The 20,745-nt window shown below is 40.5% G+C and overlaps 1 protein-coding gene across 18 annotated transcripts in view; it reads right to left on the reverse strand.

Moving 5' to 3' along the window:
• DROSHA (drosha ribonuclease III) overlaps positions 1-20,745 on the reverse strand; it is a 136,269-nt gene that overhangs the window by 21,223 nt on the left and 94,301 nt on the right. For 14 of the 18 annotated variants that reach the window (XR_002643324.3, XM_089908703.1, XM_022564765.3 and 11 more), the window contains 3 exons: positions 19,012-19,056; positions 17,333-17,490; positions 15,742-15,847 (listed from right to left, as the gene is read on the reverse strand). Coding sequence is in view for 15 of the 18 variants with exons in the window: in XM_089908703.1 (XP_089764829.1) it covers positions 15,742-15,847; positions 17,333-17,490; positions 19,012-19,056 (309 nt within the window). In the remaining 3 variants the exon portion in view is untranslated. Of the gene's footprint in view, positions 1-15,741; positions 15,848-17,332; positions 17,491-19,011; positions 19,116-20,745 lie in introns of those variants that run through there. The other 4 variants (XM_089908702.1, XR_016392607.1, XM_089908706.1 and 1 more) reach the window with 3 other exon arrangements.

Below are 20,745 nucleotides of genomic sequence, written 5' to 3' on the forward strand. Positions count from 1 at the left end.
TCATGCTGTTTGCCAACGAGTGAGATCAAGAGGGGATCACACGGCAAAAAAACCACCTAAAGTTATGGCAGTTCAGTGCAACAGCTGTGGAGGCTAATGCTATACCAGACCCTGGGCTGCTGGCTGAAGATACTGAGCTGATCAACATCCCGTGGCTGCCCTCCGAGAGCCGCTAATCTCTGAAGGAAGCCATACACAAAGTGGCCAATGCAATGCACTGTGACAGCTGCAGTGACAGCAGAGGCCACAGCACACGCAGGTACTCTTCTCCAACCCAGCTTTTCAAAAAGGCCTCCTGGAGGACCTGACCCCTGAGTAAAAACATTTCAGAGGCTTGTTGACCTAGCTGGCTGTTATAACAGAATCATTAGTTAGTTCTGTCATACTGGTACTCAGGCCTCTTCCAAGGACCAAGAGATTAGAATTTCTGGAAAGTACGTTTTTAAAAATTTTATGTAGGTGGATTCTGATGAATGTAGAGTCAGAACTGAAAATAATGAATCTGCCAGTGGGAGAAGAATGGGTGATATGGTCTGAGTGTTTGTGTCACTGCAAAATTCATATGTTGAAATCCTAACCCCTAAAGGTGATGGCATTAGGAGGTGGGGGCCCCTGGAAGGTGATTAGGTCATGAGAGTGGAGCCCTCATGAATGGGAGCAGTGCCCTTATAAAAGAGGCCCCTATCAGCACAGACACCAGAGACAAGCAGGAAACACTAAGGCTGCTGCTGCAGCCACCAAGAAGCCTGTCTGCAAGCACAGGTCACTCTCCACACCTCCCCTCCTGAGAGCCTGTGCAGCCCACCACTGCCAGGTTCCCGGGATCCAGGGACAACTTCCCCGGGAGAACACACGGCGCGCCTCAGGCTGGTGCAACGTCACACCTGCCTCTGCCGCCGCAGGCCCGCCCCGCACTCCGTACCCCTCCCTCCCCCCAGCCTGAGTGAGCCAGAGCCCCCGAATCAGCAGCTCCTTTAACCCCATCCTGTCTGAGCGAAGAACAGATGACCTCAGGAGACCTACATGCAGAGGCGGGGCCAAATCCAAAGCTGAACCCCAGGAGCTGTGCAAACAAAGAAGAGAAAGGGAAATCTCTCCCTGCAGCCTCAGGAGCAGGGGATTAAATCTCCACAATCAACTTGATGTACGAGCATCTGTGGAATACATGAATAGACAACGAATCCTCCCAAAATTGAGGCGGTGGACTTTGGGAGCAACTGTAGGCTTGGGGTTGGCTTTCCACATCTAACTGGTTTCTGGTTTCATGTTTATCTTAGTTTAGTATTTAGAGCTTATTATCATTGGTAGATTTGTTTATTGATTGGGTTGCTTTCTTCCTTTTTTTTTTTTAAATATATATATATTTTTTCCTTTTCCTCTTTCTGTGACTGTGTAGGTGTATGCTTCTTTGTGTGAGTTTGTCTGTATAGCTTTGCTTTTACTATTTGTCCTAGGGTTCTCTCTGTCCATTTTTGGCTTTTTTTGTTTCTTTGTTTTTTAGTATAGTTTTTAGTGCTTGTTATCAATGGTGGATGTGTTTTTTGGTTTGCTTGCTCTCTTCTTCCTTTCTTTTTAAAATTAATTTTTCACTTTTTTATTTTTAATAATTTTTTTTTAGTAACTTTATTTTATTTATTTATTAATTTATTCTTTCTTTCTTCCTTTACCTTTCTCCCTTTTCTTCTGAGCCGAGTGGCTGACAGGGTGTTGGTGCTTCAACTGGGTGTCAGGCCTGAGCCTCTGAGGTGGGAGAGTCGAGCTCAGGACACTGGTACACAAGAGACCCCTGGGCCCCACATAATATAAAACAGCGAAAGCTCTCCCAGAGATTTCCATCTCAACTCTAAGACCCAGCTCCATTCAACAACCAGCAAGCTACAGTGCTGGACACCTTATGTCAGACAACTAGCAAGACAGGAACACAACCACACTCATTAGCAGAGAGGCTGCCTAAAATCATAATAAGTTCACAGATATCCCAAAACATACCACCAGACATGGTCCTGCCCACCAGAAAGACAAGATCCAGGCTCATCCACCAGAACACAGGAACCAGTCCCTGTCACCAGGAAGCCTACACAACCCACCGAACCAACCTTACCCACTGGGGGCAGACACCAAAAACAACAGGAACTATGAACCTGCAGCCTGTGAAAAGGAGACCCCAAACACGGTAAGTTAAGCAAAATGAGAAGACAGAAAAACACACAGCAGATGAAGGAGCAAGGCATAAACCCACTAGACCAAACGATTGAAGAGGAATAGGCAGGTGACCTGAAAAAGAATTCAGAGTAATGATATAAAGATGATCCAAAATCTTGGAAATAGAATGGAGAAAATACAAGAAACATTTAACAAGGACCTAGAAGAACTAAGAGCAAACGATGATGAACAACAAAATAAATGAAATTAAAAATTCTCTAGAAGGAATAAATAGCAGAATAACTGAGGCAGAAGAATGGATAAGTGATGTGGAAGATAAAAGAGTGGAAATAACTACCGCAGAGCAGAAAAAAAAAAAAGAATGAAAAGAATTGAGGACAGTCTCAGAAACATCTGGGATATTAAATGCACCAACATTTGAATTACAGGGGTCCCAGAAGAAGAAGAGAAAAAAAAAGGGACTGAGAAAATATTTGAAGAGACTACAGTTGAAAACTTCCTTAATATGGGAAAGGAAATAATCAAGTCCAGGAAACACAAAGAGTCCCATACAGGATGAATCCAAGGAGGAACATGACAAGGCACATATTAATCAAACTATCAAAAATTAAATACAAAGAAAAAAATATTAAGAGCAGCAAGGGAAAAGCAACAAATGACAAACTAGGGAATCCCCATAAGGTTAACAGCTATCTTTCAGCAGAAACTCTGCAAGCCAGAGGGAGTGGCAGGACATATTTAAAGTCATGAAAGAGAAGAACCTACAACCAAGATTACTCTACCCAGCAAGGACCTCTTTCAGATTCGACTGAGAAATTAAAACCTTTACAAACAAGCAAAAGCTAAGAGAATTCAGCACCACCAAACCAGCTTTACAACAAAGGCTAAAGGAACTTCTCTATGCAGGAAACATAAGAGGAGGAAAGGACCTACAATAACAAACCTAAAACAATTAAGAAAATGGTAATAGGAACATACATATCAATAACTACCTTAAATGTAAATGGATTAAATGCTCCAACCAAAAGACACAGACTGGCTGAATGGATACAAAAACAAGACCCATATATATGCTGTCTACAAGAGACCCACTTCAGACCTAGGGACACATACAGACTGAAAGTGAGGGGATGGAAAAAGATATTCCATGCAAATGGAAATCAAAAGAAAGCTGGAGTAGCAATTCTCATATCACACAAAATAAACTTTAAAATAAAGACTATTACAAAAGCCAAAGAAGGACACTACATAATGATCAAGGGATCGATCCAAGAAGATATAACAATTGTAAATATTTATGCACCCAACATAGGAGCACCTCAATACAGAAGGCAAATACTAACAGCCATAAAAGGGGAAATCGACCGTAACACATTCATAGTAGGGGACTTTAACACCCCACTTTCACCAATGGACAGATCATCCAAAATGAAAAAAAAATAAGGAAACACAAGTTTTAAATGATACATTAAACAAGACGGACTTAATTGATATTTATAGGACATTCCATCCAAAAACAACAGAATACACTTTCTTCTCAAGTGCTCATGGTGTTAACATCCTCCAGGATAGATCATATCTTGGGTCACAAATCAAGCCTTGGTAAATCTAAAAAAACTGAAATCATATCAAGTATCTTTTCCGACCACAACACTATGAGACTAGATATCAATTACAGGGAAAAATCTGTAAAAAATACAAGCACATGGAGGCTAAACAATACACTACTAAATAACCAAGAGATAACTGAAGAAATCAAAGAGGAAATCAAAAAATACCTAGAAACAAATGACAACGAAAACACGACAACCCAAAACCTATGGGATGTAGCAAGAGCAGTTCTAAGAGGGAGGTTTATAGCAATACAATCCTACCTCAAGAAACAAGAAACATCTCAAATAAACAACCTAACCTTACACCTAGAGCAATCAGAGAAAGAACAAAAAAAACCCAATGTTAGTGGAAGGAAAGAAATGACAAAGGTCAGATCAGAAATAAATGAAGAAGAAATGAAGGAAACAAAAGCAAAGATCAATAAAACTAAAAGCTGGTTCTTTGAGAAGATAAACTAAATTGATAAACCATTAGCCAGACTCATCAAGAAAAAAAGCGAAAAGACTGAAATCAATAGAATTAGAAATGGAAAAGGAGAAGTAACAACTGACACTGCAGAAATACAAAGGATCATGAGAGATTACTACAAGCAACTCTCTGCCAATAAAATGGTCAAATTCTTAGAAAAGCACAACCTCCCGAGACTGAACCAGGAAGAAATAGAAATTATAAACAGACCAATCACAAGCACTGAAATTGAAACTGTGATTAAAAATCTTCCAACAAACAAAAGTCCAGGACCAGATGGCTTCACAGGCAAATTCTATCAAATATTTAGAGAAGAACTAACACCTATCCTTCTCAAACTCTTCCAAAATACAGCAGAGGGAGGAACACTCCCAAACTCATTCTATGAGGCCACCATCACCCTGATACCAAAACCAGACAAAGATGTCACAAAGAAAGAAAACTACAGGCCAATATCACTGATGAACACGGATGCAAAAATCATCAACAAAATACTAGCAAACAGAATCCAACAGCACGGTAAGGGATCATGCACCATGATTAAGTGGGGTTTATCCCAGGAATGCAAGGATTCTTCAACATACGCAAATCAATCAACGTGATACACCATAGTAACAAACTGAAGGATAAGAACCATATGATCATCTCAATAGATGCAGAAAAAGCTTTCGACAAAATTCAACACCCATTTATGATAAAAACCTCCAGAAAGTAGGCATAGAGGGAACTTACCTCAACATAATAAAGGCCGTATATGACAAACCCACAGCCAACATCATTCTCAATGGTGGAAAACTGAAACCATTTCCTCTAAGATAAGGAACAAGACAAGGTTGTCCATTCTCACCACTATTATTCAACAGTTTTGAAAGTTTTAGCCACAGCAATGAGAGAAGAAAAAGAAAAAAAAGACTCCAATTCGGAAAAGAAGAAGTAAAACTGTCACTGTTTGAAGATGACATGATACTATACTTAGAGAATCCAAAAGATGCTACCAGAAAACTACTAGAGCTAATCAATGAATTTGGTAAAGTAGCAGGATACAAAATTAATGCACAGAAATCTCTTGCATTCCTATACACTAATGATGAAAAGTCTGAAAGAGAAATTAAGGAAACACTCCCATTTACCACTACAACAAAAAGAATAAAATACCTAGGAATAAACCTACCTAAGGAGACAAAAGACCTGTATGCAGAAAACTATAAGACAATGATGAAAGAAATTAAAGATGTTAAGAACAGATGGAGAGATATACTATGTTCTTGGATTGGAAGAATCAACACTGTGAAAATGACTATACGGCCCAAAGCAATCTACAGATTCAGTGCAATCCCTATCAAACTACCAATAGCATTTTTCACAGAACTAGAACAAAAAATTTCACAATTTGTATGGAAACACAAAAGACCCCGAATAGCCTAAGCAATCTTGAGAAAGAAAAATGGAGTTGGAGGAATCAGGCTCCCTGACTTCAGACTATATTACAAAGCTACAGGAATCAAGATAGTACGGTACTGGCTCAAAAACAGAAATACAGATCAATGGAACAGGATAGAAAGCCCAGAGATAAGCCCACGCACAGATGGTCACCTTATCTTTGATAAAGGAGGCAAGCATATACAATGGAGAAAAGACAGCCTCTTCAATAAGTGGTGCTGGGAAAACTGGACAGCTACATGTTAAGAGAATGAAATTAGAACACTCCCTAACACCATACACAAAATAAACTCAAACTGGATGAAAGATCTAAATGTAAGGCCAGATATTAAAAAACTCTTAGAGGGAAACATAGGCAGAACACTCTATGACATAAATCACAGCAAGATCCTTTTTGACCCATCTCCTAGAAAAATGGAAGTAAAAACAAAAATAAACAACTGGGACCTAATGAAACTTAAAAGCTTTTGCACAGCCAAGGAAAACATAAACAAGACGAAAAGACAACCCTCAGAATGGGAGAAAATATTTGCAAATGAAGCAATTAACAAAGGATTAATCTCCAAAATCTACAAGCAGCTCATGCAGCTCAGTATCAAAAAAAACAAACAACCAATCCAAAATTGGGCAGAAGAGCTAAACAGACATCTCACCAAAGATGATATACAGATTGCCAATGAACACATGAAAGGATGCTCAACAGCACTAATCATTAGAGAAATGCAAATCAAAACTACAGTGAGATATCACCTCACACCAGTCAGAATGGCCATCAGCAAAAAATATACAAACAATAAATGCTGGAGAGGGTGTGGAGAAAAGGGAACCCTCCTGCACTGTTGGTGGGAATGTAAATTGATACAGCCACTATGGAGAACAGTATGGAGGTTCCTTAAAAAACTAAAAATAGAACTATCATATGACCCAGCAATCCCAGTACTGGGCATATACCCTGAGAAAACCATAATTCAAAAAGAGTCACGTACCACAATGTTCACTGCAGCACTATTTACAATAGCTAGGACATGGAAGCAACCTAAGTGTCCACAGACAAATGAATGGATAAAGAAGATGTGGCACATATATACAATGGAATATTACTCAGCCATAAAAGGAAACAAAATTGAGTTATTTGCAGTGAGGTGGATGGACCTAGAGACTGTCATACAGAGTGAAGTAAGTCAGAAAGAAAAACAAATACCGTATGCTAACACATATATATGGAATCTAAAAAGAAAAGGTTCTGAAGAACCTAGGGGCTGGACAGGAGTAAAGACGCAGATGTAGAGAATGGACTTGAGGACATGGGGACTGGGAAGGGTAAGCTGGGACAACGTGAGAGAGTGGCATGGACATATATACACTACCAAACGTAAAATAGATAGCTAGTGGGAAGCAGCCGCAAGGCACAGGGAGATCAGCTTGGTGCTTTGTGACAACCTAGAGGGGTGGGATAGGGAGGGTGGGAGGGAGATGCTAGAGGGAAGAGATATGGGGATATATGTATATGTATATTTTATTCACTTTATTATACAGCAGAAACTAACACACCATTGTAAAGCAATCATGCTCCAATAAAGATGTTAAAATAAACAACTAAATCAGAAGCTATCATGAGAAAGAGGAACTTTATTAAATAAGTAAATTTATTAAATGCTAATAAAAAAGAAGCCTCATACTGATCTCTTGCCCCTTCCACCCTGTGAAGGTACAATGAGAAGTCTGCGAGCCAGAAGAGAGCCCTCAGCTGACCATGCTGGCACTCTGATCTCAGACTCTCCATCTCCAGAACTGTGAGCAATAAATTTCTGCTGTTCATAAGCCATCCTGTTTGTGCTATTTTGCTATAGCAGCCTGAATAGACTAAGACAGTAGGAAGGGGTTTTCCAGGATGATGAAACAGCTCTATTAAAGCAAGGGGCCAGGACTTCCCTGGTGGTGCAGTGGTTAAGAATCCACCTGCCAATGCAAGCGACACGGGTTCGAGTCCTGGTCCAGCAGGATGCCACATGCCCCGGAGCAACTGAGCCCGCGCACCACAAGTACTGAGCCTGCGCTCTGGAGCCTACAACTACTGGGCCCACGTGCCACAACTACTGAAGCCCACCCACCTAGAGCCCATGCTCCGCAACAAGAGAGGCCACTGAGGTGAGAAGACGGTGCACCACAAGGAAGAGTAGGCCCCGCTCGCCACAACTAGAGAAAGCCCGTGCGCAGCAACGAAGACCCAATGTAGCCAAAAAAAAAAAAAAAAAAAAAAAAGGCAAGGGGCCATGACACAGTGAGGTGATTCCTGGGTGGAACTGGAGGAGAAATCTGAGCCTGGTGGGGAAGAGCTGATACAGGTGAGGCTGCCCAGCCTCTGGGCAGAGAGAGTCTTGCAGGTGATATAAAAGAAGTCTGTACTTTCCTATAAGGGAAGAGGAGTCCCAAAAGGTGTCAAATGGGAGCAGTGGCAAGGTAACTTTCTGATTATAGAAAGATCATTTTGGTGGATGGATTTGAATGGGGTAAGACATGAGGTTGGAAAGCCTGCAGATGTCGATGCTATAAATTACTATTTTACAAAGAAGAAACTTTTCTTAGTAGAAACCTTGAAAATGAACATTAAGCACCCAACTGAGCATGAGATGATTATTAGACTGTTCTGCAAACAGTGCCTTGAGTTAGATGTACTGGTAAAAAGCAGAAGATTTGGCACCAAGCTGCCTGGGTTCAAACTACGGCTCTACCACTTCCTGGCTAGGTGACCCTGTATAAGTTACTAAATCTCTCTGAGGCTCAGTTCCCACATCCATTACATGGAGGAAGTAGTACCTACTTCACAGGAATGTAATGAGAATTAAAGTGAATGAGTATACTATCTAAGTACAATGACTGGCACATAATAAACACACAGAGACATTAGCCGCTGTTATTACTGACATCATCATTATAAGATATGCTTGTTCTTCGGTTATAGGAAAACGGTTATAGAAGGTTCTAGGAATTCCTCTGGATTTGTCTTCAATGAAAATATTCTGGATACCTGTCCACTAATAGTCTTCAAAGCTCTCCATTTTACTAAGTGCTAACCTGTCCTTAACAACTTTTTTTAACACCCCGCAAAAAAGATAAAATTTAACTTGAAATTAGCAGAAAAAGTGAGGAAAGCTGTAGCTAGGGCTCTCCATGAAGCTGAGAAAAAGACTGCTGAGTTCCTGAAGCAATGGCACGGACCGACAAAAATATCACAAATTGCCAAGTGCGATTTCGAGAATCCAGTATGTTTTCTATTATCTCAACATAGCAGTCTTTCCTAATTAGTGTAAACTTAAATTTTAATAAGAAAAAGGTTTATTGGTTTAAAATAAGCAAAGAAACACATTGGCACTCTTCCTTAAACTTCTATTCACTCTTGATTCTAAAGAGAAAACCACAGCTGTGGGACGTGAGCTACCAAAGAGGGCCATCTAGTGTAAAACAGTAGACTCTGATTTATTATTTTGAGGACTTTACTACAAGAGCATGGGGTGAAAGTAGAACATATTATTAAAAATGACAGTGATGTGCCACACAGGTCTCTCATACCAACAGTGGTAGCCAGATGGCCTCCATTTCCCGTGATAACTAAAGAACTAGTTTATTTCTGGTAAATGCTCATATGTTCTTAAGAATTTAATATTAATTCAAGAGGAATTTCTTGTCCATCCAAAAGCAGTTAACTTTAAGTGGTAATCAAATTGCTAACTGTAAACTAAATGTAAAATAATAGTATTCCCGATTTCCCATATAATGGTACATGGGGCATAGCAGGAACATAATATTCAGTGAATAATATTCACTGAGTGAAAGAATTAAAGGACCATATTTTGTTGGGCTTAGAAATTCTGCTGAAAAATTACATCTAGACATAGTCAAATAACCATATTCTCCCTAAATCCAATATTTGTGTCTCACATAAACTATTTCTGGGGTTCACAGTTGCAGAGATAAGATCCAATTCTATTGAAAGCAAAACATGTATAGAAATTGTAGAGAGGCAGACGCTACCTGCTGGAGTGCAGGTCAGATACAAACAGCCAAATTATGACAGTGATGGAGAAATTCTCAAACAGGAGGCTGTGGAATCTACCCTCTCAAAGAGATCTGTTAGATAGCTTGTTTGATTTATGCTTAGTGCTGTCTGAAGGCAGCAGGGAAGGATTAGATCACTGGTTCTCAAATTTTATCTGTAATCTTTGCTTTCTCATTACCCCACATCATTCCTCTACAAACAAAAATTTCTGCAAGTTCATCTTGCTGGTGGACGCCTCCACTAGGCACAGTGCCTTGCACATTGTAGGCATGAGACTGACAACTATCTTTAGCTCGGAAACTTATAGGAAAGGCTAAGAGAAAAGAATGAAATAGAGGTGGAAAAGATGCAAATGTTAAAAGTTGAAAGTGTGATAAAAGAGGCATTCTTGTCTAAATAAATGCTCTTTGAGACACTCTCCTATTTACCCTGACTCTACTGAGTAGGTTCTACCCTCAAAAACCAAAACTTCAGTCTATGAAATAGAACCTCTCCCCTATACATCCCAATTCAAACTCCATCATGCTAGCACAATTATATAAGCCTGACATTCATTCCCAAACAGGCCTTCTTGAACACCCAACTTATAGAACACTATGGATTTCCCCCATCAGCATTCAAAACTTGTAAACCACGATTTCATTCGCTCAACCGTCCTTCTTCTCTATGAAGCGAGTGTGCAAGGGAACAGCTCTGAGCCAACTAATGCCTCGCCGTAGCTGTGTGTTCTTTAATCACAATAATGAATAATTAGCCATCCTCTCCCTGCCTTCTACCCAGCCAAATGCAACTGCAGTAAGTAATCCTCTGCAAATTTTAAATTACTTTTAATCCTTAGATATTCATAAATAGTTTTCAGCTTCTTTCCTTACACATTAAAAAAAACATGTTGTTTCCTTCCAATGCCACTTCCACTTCCCTCTCTATATGACTTAGCTGCCCACAAAACTCTCATTCTTCTACTTATCAAATCTGTATTGAGAGCCTACATATACCAGGCACTGCTGCACATACAGTGATAAATAAACACATGCTCTCACAGAACTTCCAGGCTAGTGGGACAGGGAAACTCAAATAAGTGCCAGGAAGGAAAAGGACACAGAAATGTGACTGGAAAGTTGCCCTTGCAGGCAGCAGTCATGCGGGAACTGACATCTAATGCAGAGTAGGAGATACCAGGCAGCTGAGAGTAAGGGCGGGAAGCAGAATGGTCTCCAGGTAGAACATGTACAAACCCAATGGCAGGAGAGAGCTTGGAGGAACACAAAGCAGGCCAGGTAAGAGGTGCAGAGTGATAAGACAAATACGTGACACAAGGCCGGGCAGGTGGGCAGGCTTGTTCATTTCACTCTCCAAAGAAAAAATGAAGAGCATTAGACTGGAATATGATGATTATTCACTCAGCATATTTGCTGAGCACTGATATGCCAGGACTGTCCAAGGACCCAGGGAATCAGGAGTGAAGAAGATAGACAAAGTTTACACTCTGATGAGAGAATAGTATGTGCTAAGTAGAAAAAGGAAGGAGAAAATGGAGGTAAGCTTCCAGACTGGGGGAGGGGAGCTGGGGATGAGGAAAAAAGGTTACTATCAAGCAGAGTGAATTAAAGAAAGCCTCACTGGTGATGACATCTGAACACAGGTGTGGGATTTGGCCGCAAGCATGTAAAAGGCCCTGAGGCAAAGGCTTGCTTAGTGTCCTGCAGGAATCTCACAGAGGCTAACGTGAAGTGTCTAGGAGAAAAAGTCTAAGACGGCAGCAGGAAAGCAGGTCATACAGGGTCTTGTAGGTAACAACATTGTCTTTTACCCTTGAGATGAGAAATCTTTACGTTTTGCACATAGGAAGTTGTAATCCGACTTCTCTTTAAAAACAGTCCCTCTAGATGATGTGCTGAACATAGGCTGAAGGGTGGGGAGGGATAGACCAGTTGGGAGGCTATGGCTGTAATTTAAGGTAAAGATAACTGTGGTCCAGACCAGGGTGATAACAGTGGAGCTGGTGAAAAGTACTTATGTTTGGGACGAACTTTTAAGGTAAAATCAACAGGCTATGCTAATGGCTAGGAGGTGTAGGATGAGAGAAAGAGAAGAGTTAAGGATAACTCCAAGGTTTTTAGCCTGAGCTAAGAACAGAACAATCCTTACTGATATGGAGAACACCAAGGTTTGGGGGTAAAAATCAGTTTTGTTTCGGCCATGTTAGGTTTGAGGTGCCCGATAGAAATCCAACCAGAGATCCAGTATATCTAGATATCCAAGTATATCTCTAAATATGGAGATATTTGAGTATGGAGTTAGGGGCAAGTAAGAACTGAAGACATAAAATAGAAAGTAACGTACAGATGTATTCAGACTCATGGAGAGGAAGTCAACAGAAAAGAGAAGAGGTCTGAGAAGGTTGGGGAGGTGAAGAGGAACAACCGAAGTGGACTGACGATGAATGGCTAGTGTGGTCACAAAATATGTGTGGTGAAGACTCCACTGGCCGCAGAAGGTAAGAAGACTTCCGCAGAAGGCAGAAGACCATCCTGGCCTGCATGGGAGCAAGAGCTGATTCAGGAAGGCTGGTGCAGGAAGCCGTAACGCTGTCCAACAGGCCCGAAACCTGAGACAATGTCCCCCATTGGAGAGTACAGAAATGCCCACAAGAATGGCAAAGATCAGCTTTTCCAATAGTAACACACATCTCATGGGAAATCTGAGCCTGCTGCATTGCCTGCTGCTTTGTATAAGCACAACCTTAAGATTCCTATCCTTTGCAATTTAGTAAATGCCACCTCTTCTAACCAAGTCTCTCTGTCAATCATATTCCTGTAACACTGTGACAGCTATGCAGAAACTACTGCAGTGGTCCAGGTGACAGACGTCGGTAGAGAGGATCTGGGTGATGAAGACACAACACTGTCCAGCAGTAATACTGTCAAAACTTGCGAATGGACTAGAATATAGGGAAGGGAAGCAGAGGGAGGAATCAAAGATGACTACTAGGTTTCTGACTTGCAACATTGGATGGGTGATGTTGCCATTCAATTACTCAAGGAATATTGGTAGAGGACCCAGGTGGGAGAAGACTTCAAGTTCAGTCTTCAACATGTGGAGATGATGAGAAGGCAGCTGGCACTGGAGCTCAGAAAAGAAACAGGATTGAAGAAGTCCATTTAAAAGTCTGCCTACAGAGTGAAACTAATGCTATACTTGGAAAAGACTGCCTATAAGAGACTCTACTAAGAAGAAGAAATGCCTAGGAGTAAACCTTGTACATCCTGGAATATTCATCAGCTCTATAGAATAGGATGAGCCTGCAAAGGAGGCTAAGAAAGAGTAGCTCAAGAGGTGAGAGGAAAACCAGGAACGTGCAGCATCATAGAAGCCAATGGGAGACAGCGGCTCAAGAAGGAGGGAGGGGGCTTCCCTGGTGGTGCAGTGGTTGAGAGTCCGCCTGCCGATGCAGGGGACACGGGTTCGTGCCCCGGTCTGGGAAGATTCCACGTGCTGCGGAGCGGCTGGGCCCGTGAGCCATGGCCGCTGAGCCTGCGCGTCCGGAGCCTGTGCTCCGCAACGGGAGAGGCCACAACAGTGAGAGGCCCGTGTACCGCAAAAAAAAAAAAAAAAGAAGGAGGGAGGGAGCAACCACATCAAAGAGACATTAATGAGAGTCAGTATCTTTTAAATATGTATTTCACTGATGACAGATCATCTTTGTTTTGTCAGCAGATCTCTTGGTCCTACTGATTTCTACAGAAGCTTTCTGTGAATACAGTTCATAAAACCATCATATCAGAATTTTGTTCTTTGTTAACATCTTTCTAAGAAGCTATCCAAAAATTCTTTATTTTTAAGACAGCAAGGCTGATAAACACATTTTGGATAAAATTAGTTACAGCACTGAAGTCATTTTGGAAAGAACACAAAACTGGAGTCTCTAGCATAGTCCTGCTTTTACCTTTATCCAGACCTTGGGCAGGGCCCATGCCTTTCTGAGTTCTGGTTTCATTATCTGTTCAGTGTTAGGGGTCAGGGGCGGGATGTCCCGCGGCCAAGAAGAGAAGCAGTAAACTTGCTGATCCATACGTCCCTGCTCCACAAAATCCTGGAGTTCACAATTAATTTGTGGGAATATAGGGGTAAATGTGTGTATTTAAGTCACACATTTTCAACAGTGGTCTCTTTATGGCCATAAGATGAATTACCACTTAAGCCATTTGGTTTAGTTTCGCCATTTCTCAGACCAACCAGGTACTCTGACAGCTATGAAGTCTATTCCCTAATGGAAGATACTGAACGAGCATTTATTGATTCCTGAATGTAGAGCAAGGTACTAGATACTAGTTTATTTCCGGTAAATGCTCATGTGTTCTTAAGAATTTAATATTAATTCAAGAGGAATTTCTTGTCCATCCAAAAGCAATTAACTTTAAGTGGTAATCAAACTGCTAATTTTAAACTAAATTTAAAATAATAGTATTCCTGATTTCCCATATAATGGTACATGGGGCATAGCAGGAACATAATATTCACTGAGTGAATGAATTAAAGGACCATATTTTGTTGGGCTTAGAAATTCTGCTGAAAAATTACATCTAAACATAGCCAAACAACCATATTCTCCTTAAATCCAATATTTGTGTGTCACATAAACTATTTCCAGGGTTCACAGTTGCAGAGATAAGATCCAATTCTATTCAAAGCAAAACATGTATAGAAATTGTAGAGATGCAAAGTATGAAAGACTTATTTGCCTCAAGCTAATGAAGAATGTCTGCACTCACAAAATGTCTTATAGTGAGTACTCTTTTTCTTTGCCCAATAAAATATTTGCTTTTCCAATGCCCAATTCTAGAGGGACTTCTCAAAGGTTATTCCTTGGGCTGGGAGAGATCATCACGACTGGCTTCCAGATATGTTTTGTTCTCCACTCTGGTTTTATCACTGATTGGTTTCACAGGGTAAAAACCACACCCAGCAAATAAAAAAGCTCAATAAAATTTTATAAAATGAAACAAAGGTGAGAGGAATGGGAACTATTTCACTTTGTTCATAAATCAAGCCTTGTCTCTCTAAGTCCCTTTCAACTCCACATGATCCAGCCAAACTAGGCTTTTTTTTTTTTTTTTTTTTTTTGCGGTACGTGGGGGCCTCTCACCGCTGTGGCCTCTCCCATTGCGGAGCACAGGCTCCAGACGTGCAGGCTCAGCGCCCATGGCTCACGGGCCCAGCCGCTCCGCGGCATGTGGGATCTTCCCAGACCGGGGCACGAACCCGTGTCCCCTGCATCAGCAGGCGGACTCTCAACCACTGCGCCACCAGGGAAGCCCCTCAAACTAGGCTTTTGATCTTCCATGCTGTGCCCTTGTTTCAGCAGTCCCAATGTGTGCAATGTCTTTGCATAGAAATTTCTTCCCATTAACTCCCAGTGGCCAAATCCTACTCATCCTTTTAAAGGCTCAAACATCATCATATCCATGAAGCCTTCTAGAAATTCCACAGCTAAAAGAAATCTTACTTTTCCTAAACAGCACAGTTTCCCTATGTCTCTTTATAATATTTAACATGGTACTCCCTGTATTTAGTTACAATTACTCACTTATACTTTTTATAGTGTACGTGTATACGTATACACACACACCCCACACTATATCTATATACATATGTATATAGATGTAGAAAGAGAGAGAGAATTTGTAGTTATTTACTTATATTTTTAATTTCTCCTCATAGTTTTTAAACTTCTTATGGATAGACTAGGTGTCAACTAATATTTGCTCCCCCCATGAAGCCAAACTCAATGTCTTGCACTGAGTAGGCAGTCACTAAATGGAAATGAGCTCTTATCATATACTGTTTTGCACACAATTTACATAATGAAACAAAACCATATGATATGCTAAAGTCACCAAGAACTAAGTCAATTACATAAATATATATTTGGTTCTTCTAATCTTTGCTCTCTGTTATACAGCAATCTTATTGGAGGAAATGATTTAATACAAACTCACAGTTAAGTGTCCTTCATGATGATCTGGGAAATGAATGAATAAGTACTCCGTGGCTACCAGCTGCATTATGGAGTCACCGAGGAATTCCATCCTCTGATTGTGGCCTCTGGGAAAAAACATCAATGTAAAGAGATCAATAAGCATTTGTGGATTAAAAAAAAAAAACACAGAGAATTTTTTTCAAAAGGCATGATGTTAAAAAGCAATGCGTTCACCTTGCTTAAAGCACAAAACTAAAAATAACTCCCTAAGGCCCCTCAACTGAGAAGAGATCTGAGTCAATACAGGTTCAGCTTCAAAGGAGAGTAAAGTAAGTACCATTTAAGGATTAAACAACTGCTAAAATAAAGACTAGGAAATAGTGCCTGGCCAAAAGCTGGGGAGTATCAATTGAAAAATAAAGCACCGTTGAATCCTTGAACAGTGAGGGGGTTAGAGGCAGCAACCCCCCCCATTCAGTCAAAAATCCAGTTTAACTTTACAGTCGGCCTTCTGTACCACGGTTCCGCATCTGCAGATCCAGCCAATCAATCAACCGACCCTGTGTAGCACTGCAGCACATACTTATTGAAAAAAATCCGCATGTAAGTGGACCAATGCAGTTGAAACCCATGTGATTCAAGGGTCAACTGTACAGCAGAGACAACAACGTTGCATAGACAATCTTCATACAGACAAAACAAAGCAAAAAGGCCCAAGAATTTTCTTTGCTAAATCTTTATTTATTTATTTATTTATTGCGGTACACGGGCCTCTCACTGTTGTGGCCTCTCCCGTTGCGGAGCAACAGGCTCCGGACGCGCAGGCTCAGCGGCCATGGCTCACGGGCCCAGCGGCTCCGCGGCATGTGGGATCTTCCCGGACCGGGGCACGAACCCGCGTCCCCTGCATCGGCAGGCGGACTCTCAACCACTGCGCCACCAGGGAAGCCCTAAATCTTTATCTTTTTATTGAAAAATACACTCCATTATTCAAATCTGGACTCTAGGTTAAGGACTAAAAAAATCTGTGACAAGAATCCTTAATCTTTACTGTGTAAAGAGAACTGTGAATATCTGAATTGGGGGAAGGAAGCCAAAACTGAATAAAAAACACCATGCAAAGAAACAACGTTTTGGTTATTTTATTAATTATTTCATTAGCTCATGTTCAAATCACTCATCCAGAGCAGGGATTGGAGGACCACATTCAACCTATGGCCTGTTTTAGTAAAAAGGGACACAGCCATCTTCATTCATTTACATTTTTCCTGTGGCTGCTTTTGTTACTATGGCAGAATCATCATGACAGATACCACATGGCCTATAAAGCCTAAAATATTTAATATTTGTCCCTTCGTAGAAAAAGTTTTTACTTCCTTCACACTTCTCTTATACTTTACAAAGAAATAAGATGCATGACAGTGAGACCAAAAATACTGGATTAGAGCATATCCTCTGGTCCACACTGGTGTCTGGTTGCTCATCCATCTAACGACGTGACTTCCCTAGAAATATGTTTGAGACCCCAACCTTGGAAGGGCATGCAGCAAACGTTTGGGACTGCTTGTCTAAATGCCCATGTTAGAACTACATGAGTACTTCTAACTTACAGGGTCAGATGGTTAAATCCCACAGTTCTCAATGTGAATGCTCTTGCCAAAAGTCGAACATGGGTAAAAATTACTCCAATTGCGTCTTCAAATTCAGTAAGTTTCTGCAGAACTGGAGAAGTCTCAATAAGTTGTCGATCAGTATTTGGCTCTTGAAGCTACAAGAAGAAAGAAAGAAATAAAAATCACATGCAGTTTTTAGTTACAAAAGTAATTATCCATTCTAAGATAGTGTTTTGTAAACTTCCTTCTCCCATGGGCAGAAATTTCTGAAATGCCAATAAAACAGAAAAGCTTCTTTCTCATCCCTTAGAATGGCAAACAAACCTAATATTTAAAGAAGGCTCAAATAATATTTTCCAATCTTCTATCAGATTTCAAGGCCAAATACTGTACACAGATAGTTCAAAATCCCAAGTATTATACTAGCTCTCCAAGGAAGAGGCAAGCTGAAGAACCACTGGTAGAGAATACGTATATATCTATCTGGTAACTCAGCGGTTCTCAAACTTTAGTGTTCATCAAACCCTTGTAGGACTTGTTAAAAGCAGATAGCCAGGCCCTGCCCCCAGAGCGTCTGATTCAGTATGACTGGAATAAGGACCAAGGGTTTGCCTTTCTCATAAGTTCCCAGGTAATGCAGATGCTGCTGGTCTGGGGACCAGCTTTTGAGAATCTCTGCATTGAGTAACTTGACCTCTGCGTGTCTTCTAGGGACCAACCTATTTTGGCAAATGAACATCATTAAAACTGGATTCAGCACACACTGGAGCTTATTATACCACTAGTCAGGTGCTCCACATAACAATGAGCCTTTAACCACTAGCAGAGAGCAAATATGAAGAGTTTAAATAAAATGAATATTTTCAGGAACTCTGGGCAAGCTCATACTCATAAAATATTTCTAAAGTACTCTGAATTAATGTCTCTTATTACTGTAAAGCCTCTCATGAGAGAGTTCAGCCACTAGTGATGACTTTTATATACACATAATATACATATACAAAAATATGTATATATGAGTATACATTTACATGTGTATGTATATGATGTATATCTCCAAGGTAAAATGGTAATAAAAGCAAAGAATAGTAAGAATCTTTAAACCAACTGGGGAAAAAAGTGTCACCATATGTAGATCTTTTAAATTCCAAAATCTTGAATAAAAAGCCATTATACTGTACTAAAATTTTAATTTACAATATGTTTTATGCATCAAAGTCAAAGCCCTCAACTTCTAAGATCCAAATTAGGTTACGATTTAGCAATGTTAATTTAGTATTTGTTCTACTTTGTAATAAGCCCAGACTTGCTTCCACATTATTTTCCCTATAATAGCAGGCATGTAGATACACTGGAGACAACATATTATGCTTTGACTATCACTGTTTTGGGGAAGAGAGGGGACCAAACCACAGCCATGCAAGTAGTTCTCCCTGCCTCGTGAGGGAAGGCAACACCCAGTGCTTCCCCCACCTCACCCCAGACCACAAAGAGGGCAACACATGGCATCGTTTTAATATTTGTTCCAAAGTTCTCCGGTGTGACACCCCAGCTTAAAGTCATAAAGCCACAGAAGGGAATCAAAGGATAAAAGCAGGAAGGGACAAAAGGCAGACTGAAGCATCATGAATGCCCAGAGTTATAAAGCTTACTGCAGACAGGAAGGTCACACTTACCTGGAGTGGGTGGAGAGGATAATTGAGCCAGACTTCGCGCAAGTCCTGGAAAATGGAGTGATGCCTTTAATGCTTGAGGGAGCCATTTAACACACTCTAGAGTGCTAAATAAAATGCCATCATGTGAAATACTGAACTATTTTAGGTGCTGACTCCACTTATTGCAAATTTATTAGTGCTGGCAAACTATTCTTTTTAAAGTGTATTCACCACTCAAACTGCCTGCAGTGACTCTAATTAGCCTATTAAGCTGGGGAGGAAAAGAGCCCCCACACCCCCAAGAGTCAAAGACACCTTTTAAAACTAAGTTACCCATTTGCTTAACCTAATACACTGGATTAAGCTGCTGTTTTAATCACGTTTTTTAGTTTACCATTCCCCAGAAATGTACATCAGCTGTGCCTTTTGTAATGAAAACTCATCTCAAATGGTCCTTTATTTAGGCACTAAGTCATTATCGTTGAGTTGTTTTAAGATGGAGTGGAAAACACCCCATATCTAGTTCCTAAACACTTAGATTTGTAAGACCACACTTTTACTGTGGATCACTGCAAATGTATACTTGAAATAAGAGAACAAATAAAAGAATAAATTCTGTGGAAAATCCTAATCCATTGAGTTAAATCCAGAGGCAGTTATAATTAGACCTTCCTCGGGATTAAAGTGTTTTTCCTTCAGTTTTAGACTCTAGGGAGCCTCCAACTGAATCTCCTTTCTGGCCTCGATGATAGGTTTTTGAGTTAAATGACAAAACTTTTAAAAGACAAGTTTTTTTTTTTAATTTTTGGAGGGGGGAAGTATAGGAAAATATATTATCGCTTGTGATCAGATGATGACAAAGTGAAATAAAATACCTGATATTTTTGTACAACTTGCATCTTAATAAAATACACTTAGGTTTTGTTTTTGGTGTTTTATTTTGCCAATATAAAAAACAAGCTTAAATATCAAACTGTTTTTTTAAAGCTATTTAAAGGACTTCTCTTAACCAATTCAATAACCTTTCCCTTGAATTCTCTGTAGCATAAATTACACTGAATGTCACTCCCTTCCTGCAACTTTCTCATGTTCTCTCAATGCTTTTTCTCTTCCTGCTGTACCTGAAACGGACATTTACCAAACTTCAGCCCCTGGCCTGACCTATTCATTACCTGCTTCTCTGGAGAGCCCTGTCATTCCCATGGCTTTAACTGCTACCTCTGTTTAAATCACTTGTTCATCTCTGCTGCAGTTCTGACCTCTCACCCAAGCTACAAGTCCATAACTCTAAGTGCCTTTATGGGCATCTTTTACCTCAAACCTAAATGACCAAATCATACCTTTTTACCTTTCACCTTAAACTAGGGAGTATGGTGTTAGAAAAAGCTGCAGGATGAGGAGACAGGCTGCCTGATTTAATCCTGATTCCCCGTTGGCAAGTTACCTAACCTCCCTGAGCCAACCTTTCCTCAAGTGTAAGACAAAGATAATCACAGTGCCTACTTCAGAAATGTTCTCTGATGCCTCAGTGAGCAATGTACTCAAAGCACTGAGCCCAGTGCTGGCACACAGAAAATGCCACTATTAATAATGATGACATCAACAATGGCGACAAACAACTATCTCTCCTGACCAACTTCAATCTCCAAAGCTCAAAACTGTCAGGGACTTCTAGATTCATCTTCCTCCTTTCTCCTACGTATTCTTTGCTCAAAAACACTGATTTCTTCTTTGATGTTTGCTGTCACCCATCTT

Source organism: Delphinapterus leucas, chromosome 3, assembly GCF_059928025.1.
Source record: "Delphinapterus leucas isolate spDelLeu-1000000601 "Yukka" chromosome 3, BTC_Dleu_Yukka2, whole genome shotgun sequence".
Taxonomy (NCBI): domain Eukaryota; kingdom Metazoa; phylum Chordata; class Mammalia; order Artiodactyla; family Monodontidae; genus Delphinapterus; species Delphinapterus leucas.